At 36.1% G+C, this 18,808-nt stretch overlaps 1 protein-coding gene and 1 long non-coding RNA gene across 11 annotated transcripts in view; one reads left to right on the top strand and one right to left on the bottom strand.

Annotated features, from left to right (window-relative positions):
• NR3C1 (nuclear receptor subfamily 3 group C member 1) overlaps positions 1-4,272 on the top strand; it is a 147,036-nt gene extending 142,764 nt beyond the window's left edge. For 8 of the 10 annotated variants that reach the window (XM_024993837.2, XM_059887929.1, XM_024993840.2 and 5 more), the window contains exon 9: positions 124-4,267. In XM_024993837.2, coding sequence (XP_024849605.1) covers positions 124-276 — 153 coding nt within the window. In that variant the 3' untranslated portion in view covers positions 277-4,267. Of the gene's footprint in view, positions 1-123 lie in introns of all 10 variants that reach the window. The other 2 variants (XM_059887931.1, NM_001206634.1) reach the window with 2 other exon arrangements.
• Positions 1-18,808, bottom strand: part of LOC107132646 (uncharacterized) — a 78,829-nt gene that overhangs the window by 42,001 nt on the left and 18,020 nt on the right. The window contains exon 2 of the long non-coding RNA XR_003035642.2: positions 4,760-4,859. This is a non-coding gene — a long non-coding RNA (uncharacterized lncRNA). The remainder of the gene's footprint in view (positions 1-4,759; positions 4,860-18,808) is intronic.

The raw sequence follows: 18,808 nt of genomic DNA, 5'->3' as shown, positions 1-18,808 counted from the left end.
GATTGGTATATTCCAGGTCAAAAATTTTAAAAAAAGTGTGTGGGGGGGGAGGGGCAAAACAAGCATGAGATGTCTCTACTGCTAAGTTCTTAAGACTGATCATCACTGTATCTTCTCTTGCAGGTGGTTGAAAATCTTCTTAACTATTGCTTCCAAACATTTTTGGATAAGACTATGAGTATTGAATTCCCAGAGATGTTAGCTGAAATCATCACCAATCAGATACCAAAATATTCAAGTGGAAATATCAAAAAACTTCTGTTTCATCAAAAGTGACTGCCTTAATAAGAAAGGTTGCCTTAAAGAAGGTTGAATTTATAGCTTTTATTGTACAAACTATCAATCTGTCCTGTAGCAGTTTTACTTTTTTGTTTTTGTCTGGATTTTGTTTTTGTTTTGAATATGCACTACATGTGGTTTAAAGAGGGCCAAGACTTGGCAACAGAAGCAGTTGAGCTGTCACTTTTCAGTGATGGGCAACGTAGAAAGTGAGAGTTGGTGGATCCCCGAAATTAGAGCCAATAACGTGGGTGTATAAGCTCCACTTTCAGAGAAGGATGGCACCTAAACCACCAGTGCCCGAAGTCTGTGTGATAAACTTTCTGCTCATACTTTTCACAGTTGGCTGGACAAAATTTTTTAGACTTTTTGTTGGTATATTTCCCCTGTTTAGCTAGGATAGCATTTTTTTGATTTATGCATGGAAACCTGAAACAAAGTTTACAAGTGTATATCAGAAAAGGGAAGTTGTGCCTTTTATAGCTATTACTGTCTGGTTTTAACAATTTCCTTTATATTCAGTGAACTATGCTTGCTCATTTTTTCTTACATAATTTTTGTATTCAAGTTATTGTACAGCTGTTTAAGATGGGCAGCTAGTTCATAGCTTTCCTAATTGAACTCTAAACATTAATCTTCTGTGTGAAAATGGGTCGGTGCTTCTAACCTGATGGCAGTTAGCTATCAGAAGACCACAAAAATTGACTCAAATCTCCAGTTTTCTTGTCAAAAAAGCTCACATTTTGTATATATTTGCTTCAGTGGAGAATTATATAGATTGTGCAAATTAACCGTCCTAACTGGTGTAGAGCACCTAGTCCAGTAACCTGCTGGGTAAACCGTGGATTGCGAAAGACTAATTAAAAAAAAAAAAAAACTATCAAGAGGCCCTGTTTGTACCTAACGCCCTACCTATCTCTGCAATGGTTAGATGGGAAGAAAGGTGGTAAACTGTCTTTCAGGACCTTCTGCTGTAGTTTGAAAACTTCCTAAAAGTTATAATTCCAGATAACCAGCTGAAACACAATTGAGTGTTTTTAACCAGTCCAAGTAATTCCTCCCACTAAACTTTACCCCCTCCCAAAAATCTCTAATATGGCAAAAGTGGCTAGACACCCATTTTCACATTCCCATTTGTCACCAATTGGTCTTTCTTTCCTGGGGATACAGGAAAGCTCAGCTACTGATTTTTCTGATTTAGAACTGTATGTCAGACTTCCATGTTCATAAAACTATACATCCCTCACAACCTTATGTGTGCCATAGAGTTTAATGAAAGTCATGTGAATTTCTCCTTCTCACTGTTGAGAATTATCATTTTAAACAAGATAGAAGCTGTAGTAGCCCTTTCTGTGTGCACCTTACCAACTTTCTATAAACCCAAAACTTACATTTACTAAGCCACAAGAAATCCGATTTCTATTCAAGGTGGCCAAATTATTTGTGTAATAGAAAATGGAAAATCTAATATTAAAAATATGAAACTTCTAATATATTTTTATATTTAGTTATAGTTTCAGATATATATCATATTGGTATTCACTAATCTGGGAAGGGAAGGGCTACTGCAGCTTTACATGCAATTTATTAAAATGATTGTAAAATAGCTTGTATAGTGTAAAATAAGAATGATTTTTAGATGAGATTGTTTTATCATGACATGTTATATATTTTTTGTAGGGGTCAAAGAAATGTTGATGGATAACCTATATGATTTATAACGTGTGCAAGCATTCATACAGGCAGCAATGGTCTCAGAAACCAAACAGGTTTGCTCTAGAGGAAGAGAGAATTGGAGACTGGCCCTGTGCACCATGAAGGTTACTGAGGCTCTCTCCCATTCAGATTGGAGAGGAAGTAATCCTCTGCCTCCCAGAATGACCACCCTCTTCATTCCAACAGTGCGTCTGTCTGCACAGGTTTAGTTTACTAAATCTCCCCTTGCGCTAAAGTGTGTTAACAGGACAGAAAGGTGGTGCTTACACACTTACAGGCACCATCACATTCAGCCTCCCCAACAGTTTAACAGTTTGGCAATAATATGCATAGAGGTACCAGCAATATGTAAATAGTGCAGAATCTCATAGGCTGCCAATAATACACTAATTCCTTTCTATACTATAAGAGTTCATTTCCTAATAAAATGAGGACATGTTTATGTTTTCTTTGAATGCTTTTTGAATGTTGTTATTTTTCAGTATTTGGAGGTTATTTAATAAAAATGTAATCATTTGCTTTTTGAATGCTCTCTAAAAAGGGAATACTCCTTTTGTAATTCTTTAAATTGATCTCAAAGTATTTTAAAATGATTTGTAACCCAGCTGGATGTGAAATTTTTGGTGCCTAAGAAATACTGCTTGAATATTATCAGTGATAGTGTTAAGTTTCAAAAAGAGCTTCTGAAAGATAAATTATTAATCATTTATAGAGTATTATCTGGTTAAAATCAGAAGGCGTACCACACATTAATCTTAATTTTTAGCCCCAACAACCTTGGCTCCCAAAAAATCGAGCTCAATGAATAAAGACAAGTGCACTTTGTTGTTAAAAGGAAATGGACTGACATTCATGAAACTATAGGAAGCTGTACATTAAATGGAAAAAGAAGCCGTGACCTTTTAGAAAATGTAGGAAAGAAGAAATTTACCTTAATTGTGTGTGAGTGTAATTATGGACTTAAGTGAAGAAAGCTATGGTGCTATCTGAAAGGAGCTTCATTTTCTATATATTTGGTATGTTGCCATCCCAAACTATAAGTGTATAGTAACTTTAGTGACAGGTGACATGCATAGATGAGTCACAACAAATCCTGAAAAGTATTTTTAATTACTGGTGGGAAAAGGGACCCTCTCTGTGTTTTTAGGTCTTGCTATAGGATACAAGACAAGTGTTTTGGGGATATATATTTATACCCAATTGTCTAAAACTATGTGAGGGGAACCTAAAAGTGCACCTGCCTTCTCCTGGGGGAAAAAAAAATAACACAGCAAAAGGAAAACATATGATTAGTGTCTATGAAGAACTTTGTATTTAGCATAGGATGAGCTCTGGATACATATATAAAGGAAAGCCAGGCTCACTTCAGAATTGAGGAATGGGAGAATGAGCAACTCCAATTTTACATATCCACCAATACAACCAGTTATCATTAAGTCTTATCGTTTTAGTTCTCTGTTAAATATCCTAAAACTACATCACCATGGAATGGACATCATTATTATACTTTGATCTGTCAAAAGTTAAGAACTGTGACAGACAGCCCTCAGTAAGATTTTGATCTTGCTAGATCACTGAAAGGACTGCAGCTGTATATGAATGTGTTTTTCTGTGCCTGGTTTGAGAATTAGAAGAGAAACTAAGAGTGGAAGGAGGACATGTTAACCACTTGGAATGGAAGTTTATCGTTTTCCAGACTATGGTCAGTCAGCCTGGTCCACCAAGGATTAGTGACCCGGTTTTTGGGAAAGGATTAGCTTCTCTCTAGCAAATGCCTGAAAGAAGGATTTTATTTTCTGACGAAAGGCTGTATGAAAATACCCTCCTCAAATAACTTGCTTAACTACATATAGATTCAAGTGTGTCAATATTCTATTTTGTATATTAAATGCTATATAATGGGGACAAATCTATATTATACTGTGTATGGCATTATTAAGAAGCTTTTTCATTATTTTTTATCACAGTAATTTTAAAATGTGTAAAAATTAAAACCAGTGACTCCTGTTTAAAAAATAAAAGTTGTAGTTTTTTATTCATGCTGAATAATAATATGTAGTTTAAAAAAAAGTGTCTTTTTACCTACGCAGTGAAATGTCAGACTGTAAAATCTTGTGTGGAAATGTTTAACTTTTATTTTTCATTTAAATTTGCTGTTCTGGTATTACCAAACCACACATTTGTACTGAATTGGCAGTAAATGTTAGTTAGCCATTTACAGCAATGCCAAATATGGAGAAACATCATAATAAAAAAAAAATCTGCTTTTTCATTATATGACTCCAACATGCTTTTGTAGAACTCATGCAGTTTCACTTTTCCTGCTGCTTTTCTTCCCTCTTCTATCGAAGTTAGAGTTATCACTTCAGGGAGCTTACACTGCTAAAGAGGACATTTAAATGTCAATGTGGCAGGTTTACATGCTAATACGGCATAAATTCAAAATGAGCTTAACCCTGGCACCAAAGACCCAAGAACTGTCCCATCTGTGCCTCAAACGGTCATGTGCCAACTACTGCAAAGGGTACTAAGGGAAGGAAAAACTCATTCAAGCCTTTTCCAAACCTAACAGTCTTTACCATGAAAATGCTATTTTATGTAAACAAACTGATTAGCTCATCAAGATTCTTACCTTACTTAAATTAACATCAATTCTTTCTCCAAAAAAGGACGTAAACATGCGGTGAACACAGCAATACTGCATATTATAGACAGTAAAGGCAAGAGGGGTCAAATGGTAAAGCAGTTATTCTGTACAACTTACGGTATTTCCAAAAGCATAATGTGTCCAATCATATCCGTAAACTGGATGAGCCGACAAACTTCCCTATAAATACTCTTCTCTCTACATGTGACCTCCACCCCTAAGGAAAAGGCATTACAATGTCAAAACCAAGTCTATCTTACCTGTCATATGTGTACCAAGTATTTGCTGTGTACCCACTCTATGATAAATATTGAAGTTCAAATATGAACAAGAAAATTACTATTCCTACCTTCAGTCATTTGCAAAAGTATGTAAGAAGCCTCCCTTCCCAGTGTCTTACTAGTATGTATACATATTATTGCTTTACTCTTCATTTCAAGTATTAGCCTTACATTTGTAGAATACTTTCACATATAGCAGTTAATCCTCACCTACCCAATAAACAAATGAAATAAAAACAAATGCTAAGGAACATAACTCCATTTCATAAAAAGGGAACAAGCTCAGAGTTTAAACACCTGATTCATAGCTGCTAACCCATTTTATTGAAATCTGAATGAAAAATCTTTGTAATGAGGCTGTTTACCACGTCAGAGAATATGGCTCTAGTCTACAAATTCCAAGGGAACTGGGGTTGCTTTTCTGTTTTTAAATTTGTGTTTTATATTAACTGAGCACTTACTTTACACCAGGGATCATGTTTCAATATATTACCTCATTTAAACTTAGAAACTCTATAAAGTGCTACTATAGACCTCTTATAAGCTCACTGTATTTATATGAGACAACTGTGGCTTAAACAACTTACCTAGGTTACAAAGCTTGCAAGTGGTTAAGCAGGATTTTTTAGGTCTGTCTTTTGTTTGTTTGTTTTTAAATACTGGACATCTGGCTCCAGAGTCCATGCTCTTAAACGTTACTGAGAAATTATTAATATGAAGCTCCTAACTAGATTAAATGAGCCAGTGTTGAGCATCCTATGTCAAGCCTTTGACCTAATCTCATTTAACCTAATCATTTTAATTTAACCATATCAATTTTGACTTACACATTTAACAATGATAATTCCTTCTCAAAAACATGTGTTCTACCATGTGTCCAATACCCTTTGTTTTGTCAAATATACTGTACAAGGAACCTGTCTCACTTAACACCCACAGGAAAATTAACACATTTCTTCAAGCTATGTAGAGAATATAGGCTACACTCAAACAGAGGAAGAGAGTAATTTATAAATGAAAACTGATGTAAGTCAAAATTTATGATTAGTTTGGCAAGTAAAATAAGAGCCTGAATTTTGAGTGTATTTTTTCTTAGAACTTCAGCTAATTTCTATTAACTGGTAGTACCTGGCTCTTAACAGCATTAGTAACTTTATAGCATTTGCTTTAGTGCAAAGAATCCAGTCTTCTTATGTCAGGCTTCCGTTGCCCAGTTAAAATGAAACCATACTTTGGTAGGGAAACATTTTTTACTTTATTTGGTCACAGACATACTAACTTTATTTGGTCACAGACAAGCTAACATCAGAACAAAACAGTTCATACAGAACACATCAGACACCCAAAAATCTTTCCTCACTCTATCCAGCCTACTTGAATAAAAGACAGTTTATATTATTCATCTTTTATACCCTCTCCATAAATCAACAGAATAATATGCATACACAGTGTAAATAAGCCATAGCTTTTGTTACTATTAATGTGGCATTGTCTTAGAGTATGTCTTACCACATACTGTCTTTGAGTATACATGGAGTTATGCTGGAAATAAAAATCTAAATCATCCAAAACCATTAGGATTGTTTGCTAGCATTGCAAAGAATAGAGATAAAAATAATTCTTTCCAAGTGGGCATAACAAGAGATATAGTGTGCATAAAAACCAAACAAGGGTTCACAGAACATCAAATTATGTCATAAATACCTGTTGATCAGTTGCCCGACCCACTGTGTGGCAGGCATGCTAGAGGAGCCAATTCAAAGACCAACCACTAAGCCAATACTAAAGACTTCAACGTAATGTTCCTGCCTTCAAGGAATCAAAGATTAGACATGTGGTCCAACAATTACACTGCTATGAATCTATTCAAAAGGAATAAAACCTGGGCATACAATGACTTGCATGCAGATACTCACAGCACCGTTTTTCATAATAGACAAAAAACAAAATGTCCAACAACATAAATACATAACAAATAAGACATTAACAAATGAATCAACACATAAAATGTGGCATAGCTATATTTCAGTTCTTATGTATAGCCATACAATAGAAAATAATTATAAGCAAAGCAGAGTAGAATACTACACAACAATAAAAGAGACAGCGGTGCATGCTATAATATGGATGAACCTCAAGCAAAAGAATTCACACAAAGAGACCACATCTTACTTGATTTCGTGTATATGAGATGTCCAGAAAAGGCAAAGCTATAGTCAAAAGGCAGGTCAATGGTTTCCTATGACTGGGGCGGCATCAGGGCTCAAGTGAAAATAGTATGAGGGAACTTTATGAGAAGATGGAAATGTTTTAAAATTGGATTATAATGATGGCTACACAACTCAGCAATTTTAATAAAAATCATTAACATTTACACTTAAAGTAAGTTTTATGGTATGTAGCATACACACACACACACACACACACACACACGATATCTAAGAGTGGTTGTAAGCAAATGTGTAACTTTCGTTCACTGTATCAGCACCTGGTACAAAGTACTTTGAATACAAAAGGCAGGTGCAGCTGATTTTCAGGAAAGCCTATAAGAAGGTGTCTTCCTTGTCATGATACTATACACAGACAACCCTAAAGATACTACTAGAAAATTACTAGAGCTAATCAGTGAAATTATTATAATTAGCAAAGTCACACAATACAAAATCAGTACACAGAAATCATCTGTATTCCTATAAACTAACAATGAAAAATCAAAAGGAATCAATCCCAGTCACCATTGCAACAAAAAATAATAAAATATCTAGGAGTAAATCTACCTAAGATGACAAAAGAGCTGTATACAGAAAACTAAGACACTGATGAAAGAATTCAAAGTTGACAAACAGATGGACAGATATTGCATGTTCTTGGTTGGAAGAATCAATATTATGAAAATAACTACATGACCAAATGCAATCTACAGATTCAGTGTGATCCCTATCAAATTACCAATGGCATTTTTCAACAAAACTAGAACAAAAAATTTCACAATTCACATGGAGTAACAAAAGACCCTGAATACTCAAAGCAATCTTGAGAAAGAAGAATGGAGCTGGAGGAATCAACTTTCCTGACTTCAGGCTATACTACAAAGCTACAGTCATCAAGACAGTATGGTACTAGCACAAAAACAAAAATATAGACCAATGGAACAAGATAGAAAGCCCAGAGATAAATCCACGTACCTATGGTACCTTATTTTTGACAAAGGAGGCAAGAATATGCAATGGGGCAAAGACAGCCTCTTCAATAAGTAGTACTGGGAAAACTGGACAGTCATCTGTAAAAGAATGGAATTAGAATACTTCCTAATAACCACACACAAAGAAAAACTCAAAATAGATTAAAAACCAAAATGTAAGACCAGAAGCTATAAAATTCTTAGAGGAAAACATAAGCAGAATACACTCTGACATAAATAACAGCAAGATCCTCTATGATCCACTTCCTAGAGTAATGGAAATAAAAATAAACAAGTGGGACTTAATTAAACTTAAAAGCTTTTGCACAGCAAAGGAAACTATAAACAAGGTGAAAAGATAACCCTCAGAATGGGAGAAAATTATAGCAAATGAAACAATGACAAAGGATTAATTTCCAAAATATTACCAGCAACTCATCCAAATCAATACCAGAAAAACAAGCCAATCAAAAAGTGGGAAAACCATCACAGCACTGTCTATAATAGCCAGGACATGGAAGCAACCTAGATGTCCATCAGCAGACAAATGGATAAGAAAGCTGTGGTACATATACACAATGGAGTATTACTCAGCCATTAAAAAGAATACATTTGAATCAGTTCTAATGAGGGGGATGAAACTGGAGCCTATTATACAGAGTGAAGTAAGCCAGAAAGAAAAACACCAATACACTATATTAACGTATATATATGGAATTTAGAAAGATGGTAACAATAACCCTGTATGTGAGACAGCAAAAGAGACACTGATGTATAGAACAGTCTTTTGGACTCTGTGGGAGTGGGAGAGGGAGAGGGTGGGATGATTTGGGAGAATGGCATTGAAACATGTATAATATCATATAAGAAATGAATCGCCAGTCCAGGTTCAATGCAAGATACAGGATGCTTGGGGCTGGTGCACTGGGATGACCCAGAGAGATGGTAGGGGGTTGGGAGAGGGGCTCAGGATGGGGAACACGTGTACACCCATGGCGGATTCATGTTGGTGTATGGCAAAACCAATACAATATTGTAATTAGCCTCCAATTAAATTTTAAGATTTTATATTAAAAAAAAAGTGGGAAAAAGACCTAAATGGACATTTTTCCAAAGAAGACATATGGATGGCTGATAAACACATGAAAAGATGCTCAACATCACTCATATTAGAGAAATGTAAATCAAAACTATGAGATATCACCTCACACAAACTGTTAGCCAGACTCATCAAGAAAAAAAGGGAGAAGACTCAAATCAATAAAATTAGAAGTGAAAATGCAGAAATTACAAAAGGCAACACAGAAATTCAAATGGTCATAATAGATTACTATGAACAACTATATGCCAATATAATGGAAAACTTGGAAGAAGTGGACAAATTCTTAGAAAACTGTAACTTTTCAAAACTGAACCAAGAAGAAAATTTGAACAGATCAATTGACAAGCATAGAAATAGAAACTATAATCAAAAATTTTACAATAAACAAAAGCCCAGGATCAGAATTCTACCAAATTGAATTCTACCAAAAATGTGAGAATAGCCAACACCTATCCTACTCAAACTCCTCCAGAAAATTGCAGAGGAACAAAAACTCCCAAACTCATTCTACAAAAGCCACTATCACCCTGATACCAAAACCAGACAAAGATATCACAAAAAAAGAAAATTACAGGCCAATATTACTGATCAACATAGATGCAAAAATCCTCAACAAAATTCAAGGAAACAGAATTCAACAACATATTAAAAAGATCATACATCATGATCAAGTGGGCTATATTCCAGCAATGAAAGGATTCTTCAATATTCATAAATCAATCAATGTGATACACCATATTAACAAAATGAAAGATAAAAACCATATGATTATTTCTAAAGATGCAGAGAAAGCCTTTACCAAAATTCACACCCATTTATGATAAAAACTCTCCAGAAAGTAGACACAGAAGGAACATACCTCAACATAATAAAAGCCATATACAACAAACCCACAGCAAACATTATTCTCAGTGGCAAAAAACTGAAAGCATTTCCTGTGAAACCAGGAATAAGACAAGGGTGCCCACTCTCACCACTACTATTCAAAAGTTTTGGAAGTTCTAGCCACAGCAACGGAGAGGGCAATGGCAACCCACTCCATTTTCTTGCCGGGAAAATCCCATGGATGGAGGAGCCTGGTAGGCTGCAGTCCATGGGGTCACTAACAGTCGGTCACGACTTAGCAACTTCACTTTCACTTTTCACTTTCATGCATTGGAGAAGGAAATGGCAACCCACTCCAGTGTTCTTGCCTGGAGAATCCCAGGGATGGGGGAGCCTGGTGAGCTACCGTCTATGGGGTCGCACAGAGTTGGACACAACTGAAGTGACTTAGCAGCTGCAGCAGCCACAGCAATCAGAGAAGAAAAAGAAATAAAAGGAATACAGATTGGAAAAGAAGTAGTAAAACTCTGTCTGCAGATGACATGATCCTCTCTATATATAAAAAACCCTAAAGATGCCACCAGAAATTACTAGAGCTAATCAGTGAATACTGGAGCTAATCAGTAAAGTCACAGGATATAAAATTAATGCACATATGTACATGGCATTACTATACACTAACAATGAAAAATCAGAGAAATTAAGGAAACAATCCCATTCACCATTGCAATGAAAAAAAGAAAATACTTAGGAATAAATTTACCTAAAGAAACAAAAGATCTGTATACAGAAAACTATAAAACACTGATGAAAGAAATTAAAGGTGACACAAATAGATGAAGAAATATACTATGTTCTTGGATTGGAAGAATCAATAGAGTGAAAATGAGTATATCACCCAAAGCAATCTACAGATTCAATGGAATCCCTATCAAGCTACCAAAGGTATTTTTCATAGACCTTGAACTAATAATTTCACAATTTGTATGGAAACACAAAAGACCCTGAAAAGCCAAAGAAATCTTGAGAAAGAAGAATGGAATTGGAAGAATAAGCCTTATTCACTTCAGACTACACTACAAAGCCATAGTCATCAAGATAGTATGGTACTGGCACAAAGACAGAAATATAGATCAATGGAACAAAATAGAAAGTCCAGAGATAAATCCATGCACCTATGGACACTTTACGTTTGACAAAGGAGGCAAAAATATATAATGGAGAAAAGACGGTCTTTTCAATAAGTGATGCTGGGAAAGCTTGTAAACCACGTGTAAAAGAATGAAAACTAGAACACTTTCTAACACCATAAACAAAAATAAACTCAAAATGGATTAAAGACCTAAATGTGAGGCCAGAAGCTATAAAACTCTTAGAGGAAAACATAGGCAGAACACTCTCTGACATAAATCACAGCAAGATCTTCTATGACCCACCTCCCAGAGTAAAGTAAATAAAAACAAAAATAAATGGGACCTAATTAAACATAAAGGCTTTTGAACAATGAAGGAAACTATAAACAAGGTGAAAAGACAGCCCTTGGAATGGGAAAAAATAGCAAATCAAACAACTAACAAAGAATTAATTTCCAAAATATACAAGCAGTTCATGCACCAGAAAAACAAACAATCCCAATCAAAAGATGGGAAAAAGATCTAAACAGATATTTCTCCAAAGAAGACATACAGATAGCTAATAAACACATAAAAAGATGCTCAATGTCACTCATTATTAGAGAAACGCAAATAAAAACCACAATGAGGTACCATCTCACACTGGTAAGAATAGCCATCATAAAAAAATCTAGAAACAATAAATTCTGGAGAGGATGTGGAGAAATAGGAATCCTTTTACACTGTTGGTGAAAATGCAAACTGGTACAGCTGCTATGGAGAACAGAGTGGAGATTCCTTAAAAAACTGGGAATAAAACTACAATATGAGCCAGCAATCTCACTGCTGGGTATATACCCTGAGGAAAACAAAACTGGAAGAGACACATGTACCACTATGTTCACTGTAGCACTATTTACAATAGCCAGGACATGGAAGCAACCTAGATGTCCATCAGCAGATGAATGGAAAAGGAAGGTGTGGTACATATACACAACGGAATATTACTCAGCTATAGAAAGGAACACATCTGAGTCAGTTCTAATGAGGTAGATAAAACTGGAGCCTAAAATACAGAGTGAAGTAAGTCAGAAAGAGACAAATATTGTATATTAATGCATATATATGGAATTTAGAAAGATGGTATTGATCCTACATGCAGGGCAGCAAAGGAAATACATATGTAAATAACAGACTTTTGGACTCTGTGGGAGAAGGTGAGGGATTTGAGAGAATAGCACTGAAACATGTACATTCAGTTCAGTTCAGTTCAGTCACTCAGTCGTGTCCGACTCTTTGCGACCCCATGAATCGCAGCACGCCAGGCCTCCCTGTCCATCACCAACTCCCAGAGTTCACTCAGACTCACGCCCATCGAGTCAGTGATGCCATCCAGCCATCTCATCCTCTGTCGTCCCCTTCTCCTTCTGCCCCCAATCCCTCCCAGCATCAGAGTCTTTTCCAATGAGTCAACTCTTCGCATGAGGTGGCCAAAGTACTGGAGTTTCAGCTTTAGCATCATTCCTTCCAAAGAAATCCCAGGGCTGATCTTCTTCAGAATGGACTGGTTGGATCTCCTTGCAGTCCAAGGGACTCTCTAGAGTCTTCTCCAACACCACAGTTCAAAAGCATCAATCCTTCGGCACTCAGCCTTCTTCACAGTCCAACTCTCACATCCATACATGACCACAGGAAAAACCATAGCCTTGACTAGACGAACCTCTGTTGGCAAAGTAATGTCTCTGCTTTTGAATATGCTATCTAGGTTGGTCATAACTTTCCTTCCAAGGAGTAAGCGTCTTTTAATTTCATGGCTGCAGTCACCATCTGTAGTGATTTTGGAGCCCAGAAAAATAAAGGCTGACACTGTTTCCAACGTTTCCCCATCTATTTCCCATGAAGTGGTGGGACAGGACTAGAAGGAATCAATAGTGGAATAACTGAGGCAGAAGAACGGATAAATGACCTGGAGGACAGAATGATGGAAATCACTGCTGCAGAACAGAATATAGAAAAAAGAATGAAAAGAAATGAAAACAGCCTAAGAGGCCTCTGGGACAACATTAAATACACCAGCATTATAGGAGTCCAAGAAGAAGAGAGAAAGGACCTGAGAAAATATTTGAAGAGACAATAGCTATAACTTCCCTTACACAGGAAAGGAAATAGTCAACCACGTCCAGGAAGCACAGAGTCTCAGGCAGGATAGACCTAAGGAGGAACACACTGAGACACACAGCAATCCAACTGACAAAAATTAAATATAGAGATAAAATATTTAAAAAGAACAAGGGAAAAACAACAAATAACATACAAGGGAATTCCTATCAGGCTATCAGCTGATTTCTCAACAGAAACTCTCCAAGCCAGAAGGGAATGGCATGATGCATTTAGAATGATGAAAAGGAAGAACCTACAATCAACAATACTCTGCCCAGCCAGACTCTCCTTCAGATTTAATGGAGAAATCAAAAGCTTTCCAGACAAGCAAAAGTTAAGAGAATTCAGCACCACCAAACCAGCTTTACAACAAACGCTAAAGGAACTTCTCTAAGCAGGAAACAAAGAGAAGGAAAAGACCTACCTACAGAAAATGAACCCTAAACAATTAATAGAACAGTAATAGGATCATACATATCAATAATCATGTTAAATGTAACTGGATTAAATGCACCAACCAAAAGACATATACTACCTGAGCAGATGAAAACATGTGCATGCACACACTTCCACTTACCACACCACTCTGCTTGACCCCACAATTTGCATGTAATTATTTTATATTGTTAGGTTTACCTTGGTCCCATTACAACTTGCAACTGTAATTATCTTTTATTTTTTATCTGGCTATTGATTGTGAAAACTGACAAACATCTTTCACTATTGTGATTATGTAACTAGTACTCACTTAATACCAATATATGATGTTTGGTCAATAGAAAAATAATATAATTCTATTATCACCAAAACTACCATTTAATAGAAAAACTTGTAATCACTTTTTAAAATCCAGATACATATGAGAATTATCTTGTAATTTTTTGAAAAATACAAATGCCAACGTATTGCTTTTTCTTGTCAGAGCTCCAGATATGTTTCTAATGAATAGCCATGTTTAAAAGCATGGTTCAGTTTAAAGCCAACTGAACTATATGAGGATCTTTTATATTTTTCTACTTTGTTTCATTTTTTCTGTTTCATATTCAGTGCTCCCATTTCATGTAGTTTATGTTTTCCAATTTCTCCATCTTTTTTTTTCAATGTTCTTTCTCAAGCCTTTATCCAACATAATACAAAAGCTCTTGCATACTAATATACTCTGTATAATATATATATATATTTTTTAGAAAAACTATGAATTTTTGCCTTAAAAATTTATGACACTTTGTTTCCACTTATTTGACTTAGTATGAACAGAATGCTAGATTTCTAATCTAAAAAAACACATATGATACAAGCAACAAAGGTTTACTGTATAGCACAGGGAACTATAGTCAATACCTTGTAATATATTATATAACATATAATGGAAAATAATTTCAAAAATAATATATGCAGAGTACATCATGAGAAACGCTGGACTGGAAGAAACACAAGCTGGAATCAAGATTGCCGGGAGAAATATCAATAACCTCAGATATGCAGATGACAGCACCCTTATGGCAGAAAGTGAAGAGGAACTCAAAAGCCTCTTGATGAAAGTGAAAGTGGAGAGTGAAAAAGTTGGCTTAAAGCTCAACATTCAGAAAATGAAGATCATGGCATCCGGTCCCATCACTTCATGGGAAATAGATGGGGAAACAGTGTCAGCCTTTATTTTTCTGGGCTCCAAAATCACTGCAGATGGTGACTGCAGCCATGAAATTAAAAGACGCTTACTCCTTGGAAGGAAAGTTATGACCAACCTAGATAGCATATTCAAAAGCAGAGACATTACTTTGCCAACAAAGGTTCGTCTAGTCAAGGCTATGGTTTTTCCTGTGGTCATGTATGGATGTGAGAGTTGGACTGTGAAGAAGGCTGAGTGCCGAAGGATTGATGCTTTTGAACTGTGGTGTTGGAGAAGACTCTTGAGAGTCCCTTGGACTGCAAGGAGATCCAACCAGTCCATTCTGAAGGAGATCAGCCCTGGGATTTCTTTGGAAGGAATGATGCTAAAGCTGAAACTCCAGTACTTTGGCCACCTCATGCGAAGAGTTGACTCATTGGAAAAGACTCTGATGCTGGGAGGGATTGGGGGCAGAAGGAGAAGGGGACGACAGAGGATGAGATGGCTGGATGGCATCCCTGACTCGACGGACGTGAATCTGAGTGAACTCCGGGAGTTGGTGATGGACAGGGAGGCCTGGCGTGCTGCGATTCATGGGGTCGCAAAGAGTCGGACACGACTGAGCGACTGATCTGATCTGATCTGATCTGATAACAGAATCAGACTTCCCTGGTAGCTCAGCTGATAAAGAATCCATCTGTAATGCAAGAGACCCCGGTTCAATTCCTGGGTTGGGAAGATCTGCTGGAGGAGGGAAAGGCTACCTACTCCAGTATTCTTGGGCTTCCTGGTGATTCAGATGGTAAAATCACACAAAAAAAGAATTCTAATTTTTGAAATTTAATAATGTTTATCTTTTTGCCAGTTTTTCTAAATGTCCTATGTATATCTAATAACAATGTATGACATACAAAATTTGAAATATATTTACATAGAATATGAGATTAATATAAATTAATATAAAATAGAAATCTACTATAGTTAATTTACCAACATTACTCAAGAAGCTCCTATTCTTTTTTTTTCTGCTCTTTATAAAATATTCTCAGAGAAATGCTAATCTGCCTCATTATTATATATTTTTTCTTTTCCCTTGTATTTCTTTTGCTTTTTGCTTCATGTATCTTTGTTTCTTTGTTGTTGTCTAACCATTTATGATGTCTATCTTCTTTGTGAATTGTACCTTTTATCATTAGAAATATTCATCTTTGCTTCATTTAAATATAATAAGTAAAAAGAATACTGGAGCAGGTTGCCATTCCTTCTCCAGGGGATCGTCCCAATCCAAAGATTGAACCCGTATCTTTTATGTCTCCTGCATTGGCAGGTGGGTTCTTTTCCACTAGCACCATCTCAGAAACCCTTAGTGGGTCCCAAGATTCTTTTAAAGGTAACAAAAATGCTCTAAAATAAAACTATCTTCATGATTGTACAACTGTGAGTATACAAAAGGTGCCTGAATTGTATATTTTAAATGGGTACATTTTTTGCTATCCAAATTATAGCTCAAAAAAGGTGCTTTAAAAAACAGGAAAGAAACAAACAACCTTATTAGTCCTATTGTTGCTGTTGTTCAGTTGCTAAGTCATGTTCGACTCTTTTGCAACCTCATGGACAGTAGCCCGCCAGGCTCTTCTGTCAATGGGATTTCCAAGGCAAGAATACTGGAGTGTTGCCACTTCCTTCTCCAAGGGGTCTTCCTGACCCAGGGATCAAACCCATGTCTCCTGCATTGGCAGGTTGATTCTTACCACTGAGCCACCTGGGAAGCCCCAAATTAGCCCTCTATCTATTAGTTAAGTTGAATTTGTAGTTAAAAACCTTTCCATAAAGAAAACTTCAGGCCCCAGATGGTTTCACTGGTGATTTCACCCAAACACTTCAGAGAGAAATAATACCAATTCTACAGAAACTCTTCCAAACACAAAACTGCACCAGAGGGAATATTACTCAATCCATGCTAAGAGACCAGCATTATGCTGGTCTAGACACCAAAATTAAGACAAAAACTACAAGAAAAGAAAACTATAGACTAATATCCCTAATGAACATAATGGAAAAACTCTACACATAACTTTGGCAAACAGTATTTAACAATTTATACAAGGATGACACATGACCAAAGGGTTACCTCAAGAACAAGGGTTGAATCCACATTTCAAAAATCAATCAATGCAATTCACAACAGTGAAAAAATGAAAACTCCATGTGATTACCCAAACAGATACAAAGCATTTGACAAAATCCAACATACAGTTCTAATTTAAAATAAACAACCTCTTAGCAAACTAGGAATAGAAGGGAATTTCCTCAGCTTTATAAAAGGTATTTACAAAACATTACCTTCTTCTAGCATCATATTTAATGGGAAAACACTGAACACTTTCCTCCTAATTTTAGTAAAAAAACAAACCAAACAGGAATGTACCCTCTTACCACTTCCATTAATACTATACTGCAGGCCCTACCCAATGCAATCAGGCATGAAGGAAATAAAATGTAATTAGATTAGATGGAATGAGTAAAACTGTTTTAACTCATAGACAGTATCTATGCCAAAATTCCATGGAAGCTATAGAAAACCTACTAGACTTCAAAAAGTTAAACACAGAATTACCACATGATCTGCAATTCCACTTCTGAGTATAAAACCAAAGGAACTGAAAAGGGGTACTCAAGTAAATACAATTACACATGTTCATAATAGCACAATCCACCACAGCCAAAAACATGGAAATACTCCACGTGTTCATCAACGAGTGTGCAGATGAATCAATGGTAGAATATATAAACAACAAAATAGTATTTGGCCATAAAAAGAAATTAAGTATGAATTCATGCTACAATGTGGATGAACTTCCAAAACGTTAAGTGAAAAAAGCCAGGCACAAAATGTGATATTTTATGTAATTTCATTCACATGAAATATCTAGGACAGAAAAATCTACAGATACAGAAGGAAGATGGTTGGTTGAGAGGGTCTGGGGGAAGGGAATAATGGGGAGAAATCACTAATGAGTAAGGGTTTTACTGTGGGTTTACAGAAATATTTTTAAACTAGACATGGATGGTGGTTCCACAACACTGCTGCTAAGTCGCTTCAGTCGTGTCCGACTCTGTGTGATCCCATAGACGGCAGCCCACTAGGCTCCTCTGTCCCTGGGATTCTCCAGGCAAGAATACTGGAGTGGGCTGCTATTTCCTTCTCCAATTCCACAACACTGAGAATATACTAAATGCCACTGAATTATTTAAGTGGTAAACTTTATAACCTATTAATTTCATGTCAATAAATTACTGTTTTTGAAAAAGCTACTGGAAATAATACAGGTTAGCAAGGTTGCAGGATACAACAGGGGTCAGCAAAATATGATTTATAGCCAAACTCAGCCCATTTCCTATTTCTGTTAAAAAAAAAAGTTTCTAACACACAGACATGCATTTATGTCCTATCTATGCTGCTTTCGTACTGTAAAGGCAGAGCTGAGTAGTTGTAAAAGGAATATATGGCCTACAATGTGTACAATATTTACTATCTGTTGTTACTTAACAACAACAAAAACTTGCCGATGCCCAGGATACCAGATCAATATGCAACAACTAATTGTATTTCTATGCACCAGCAACAAACAATTAGAAGTTGAATTTTTAAAAATACCATTTGCAATACCTCCAAACAATATGAAATAGAAATAAACCTGACCAAAATATGTGACAAACCTGTAAACTGAAAGCTACAAAATGCAAGCTTGGCCTTGCAGTACAAAATGAAGCAGGGCAAAGGCTACACAGTTTTGCCAAGAGAATGCACTGGCCATAGCAAACACCCTCTTTCAACAACACAAGAGAAGACTCTACACATGGACATCACCAAAGGGTTAATACCGAAATCAGAT

Source organism: Bos taurus, chromosome 7, assembly GCF_002263795.3.
Source record: "Bos taurus isolate L1 Dominette 01449 registration number 42190680 breed Hereford chromosome 7, ARS-UCD2.0, whole genome shotgun sequence".
Taxonomy (NCBI): Eukaryota; Metazoa; Chordata; class Mammalia; order Artiodactyla; family Bovidae; genus Bos; species Bos taurus.
This window is presented reverse-complemented; position numbering and strand designations above follow the sequence as displayed.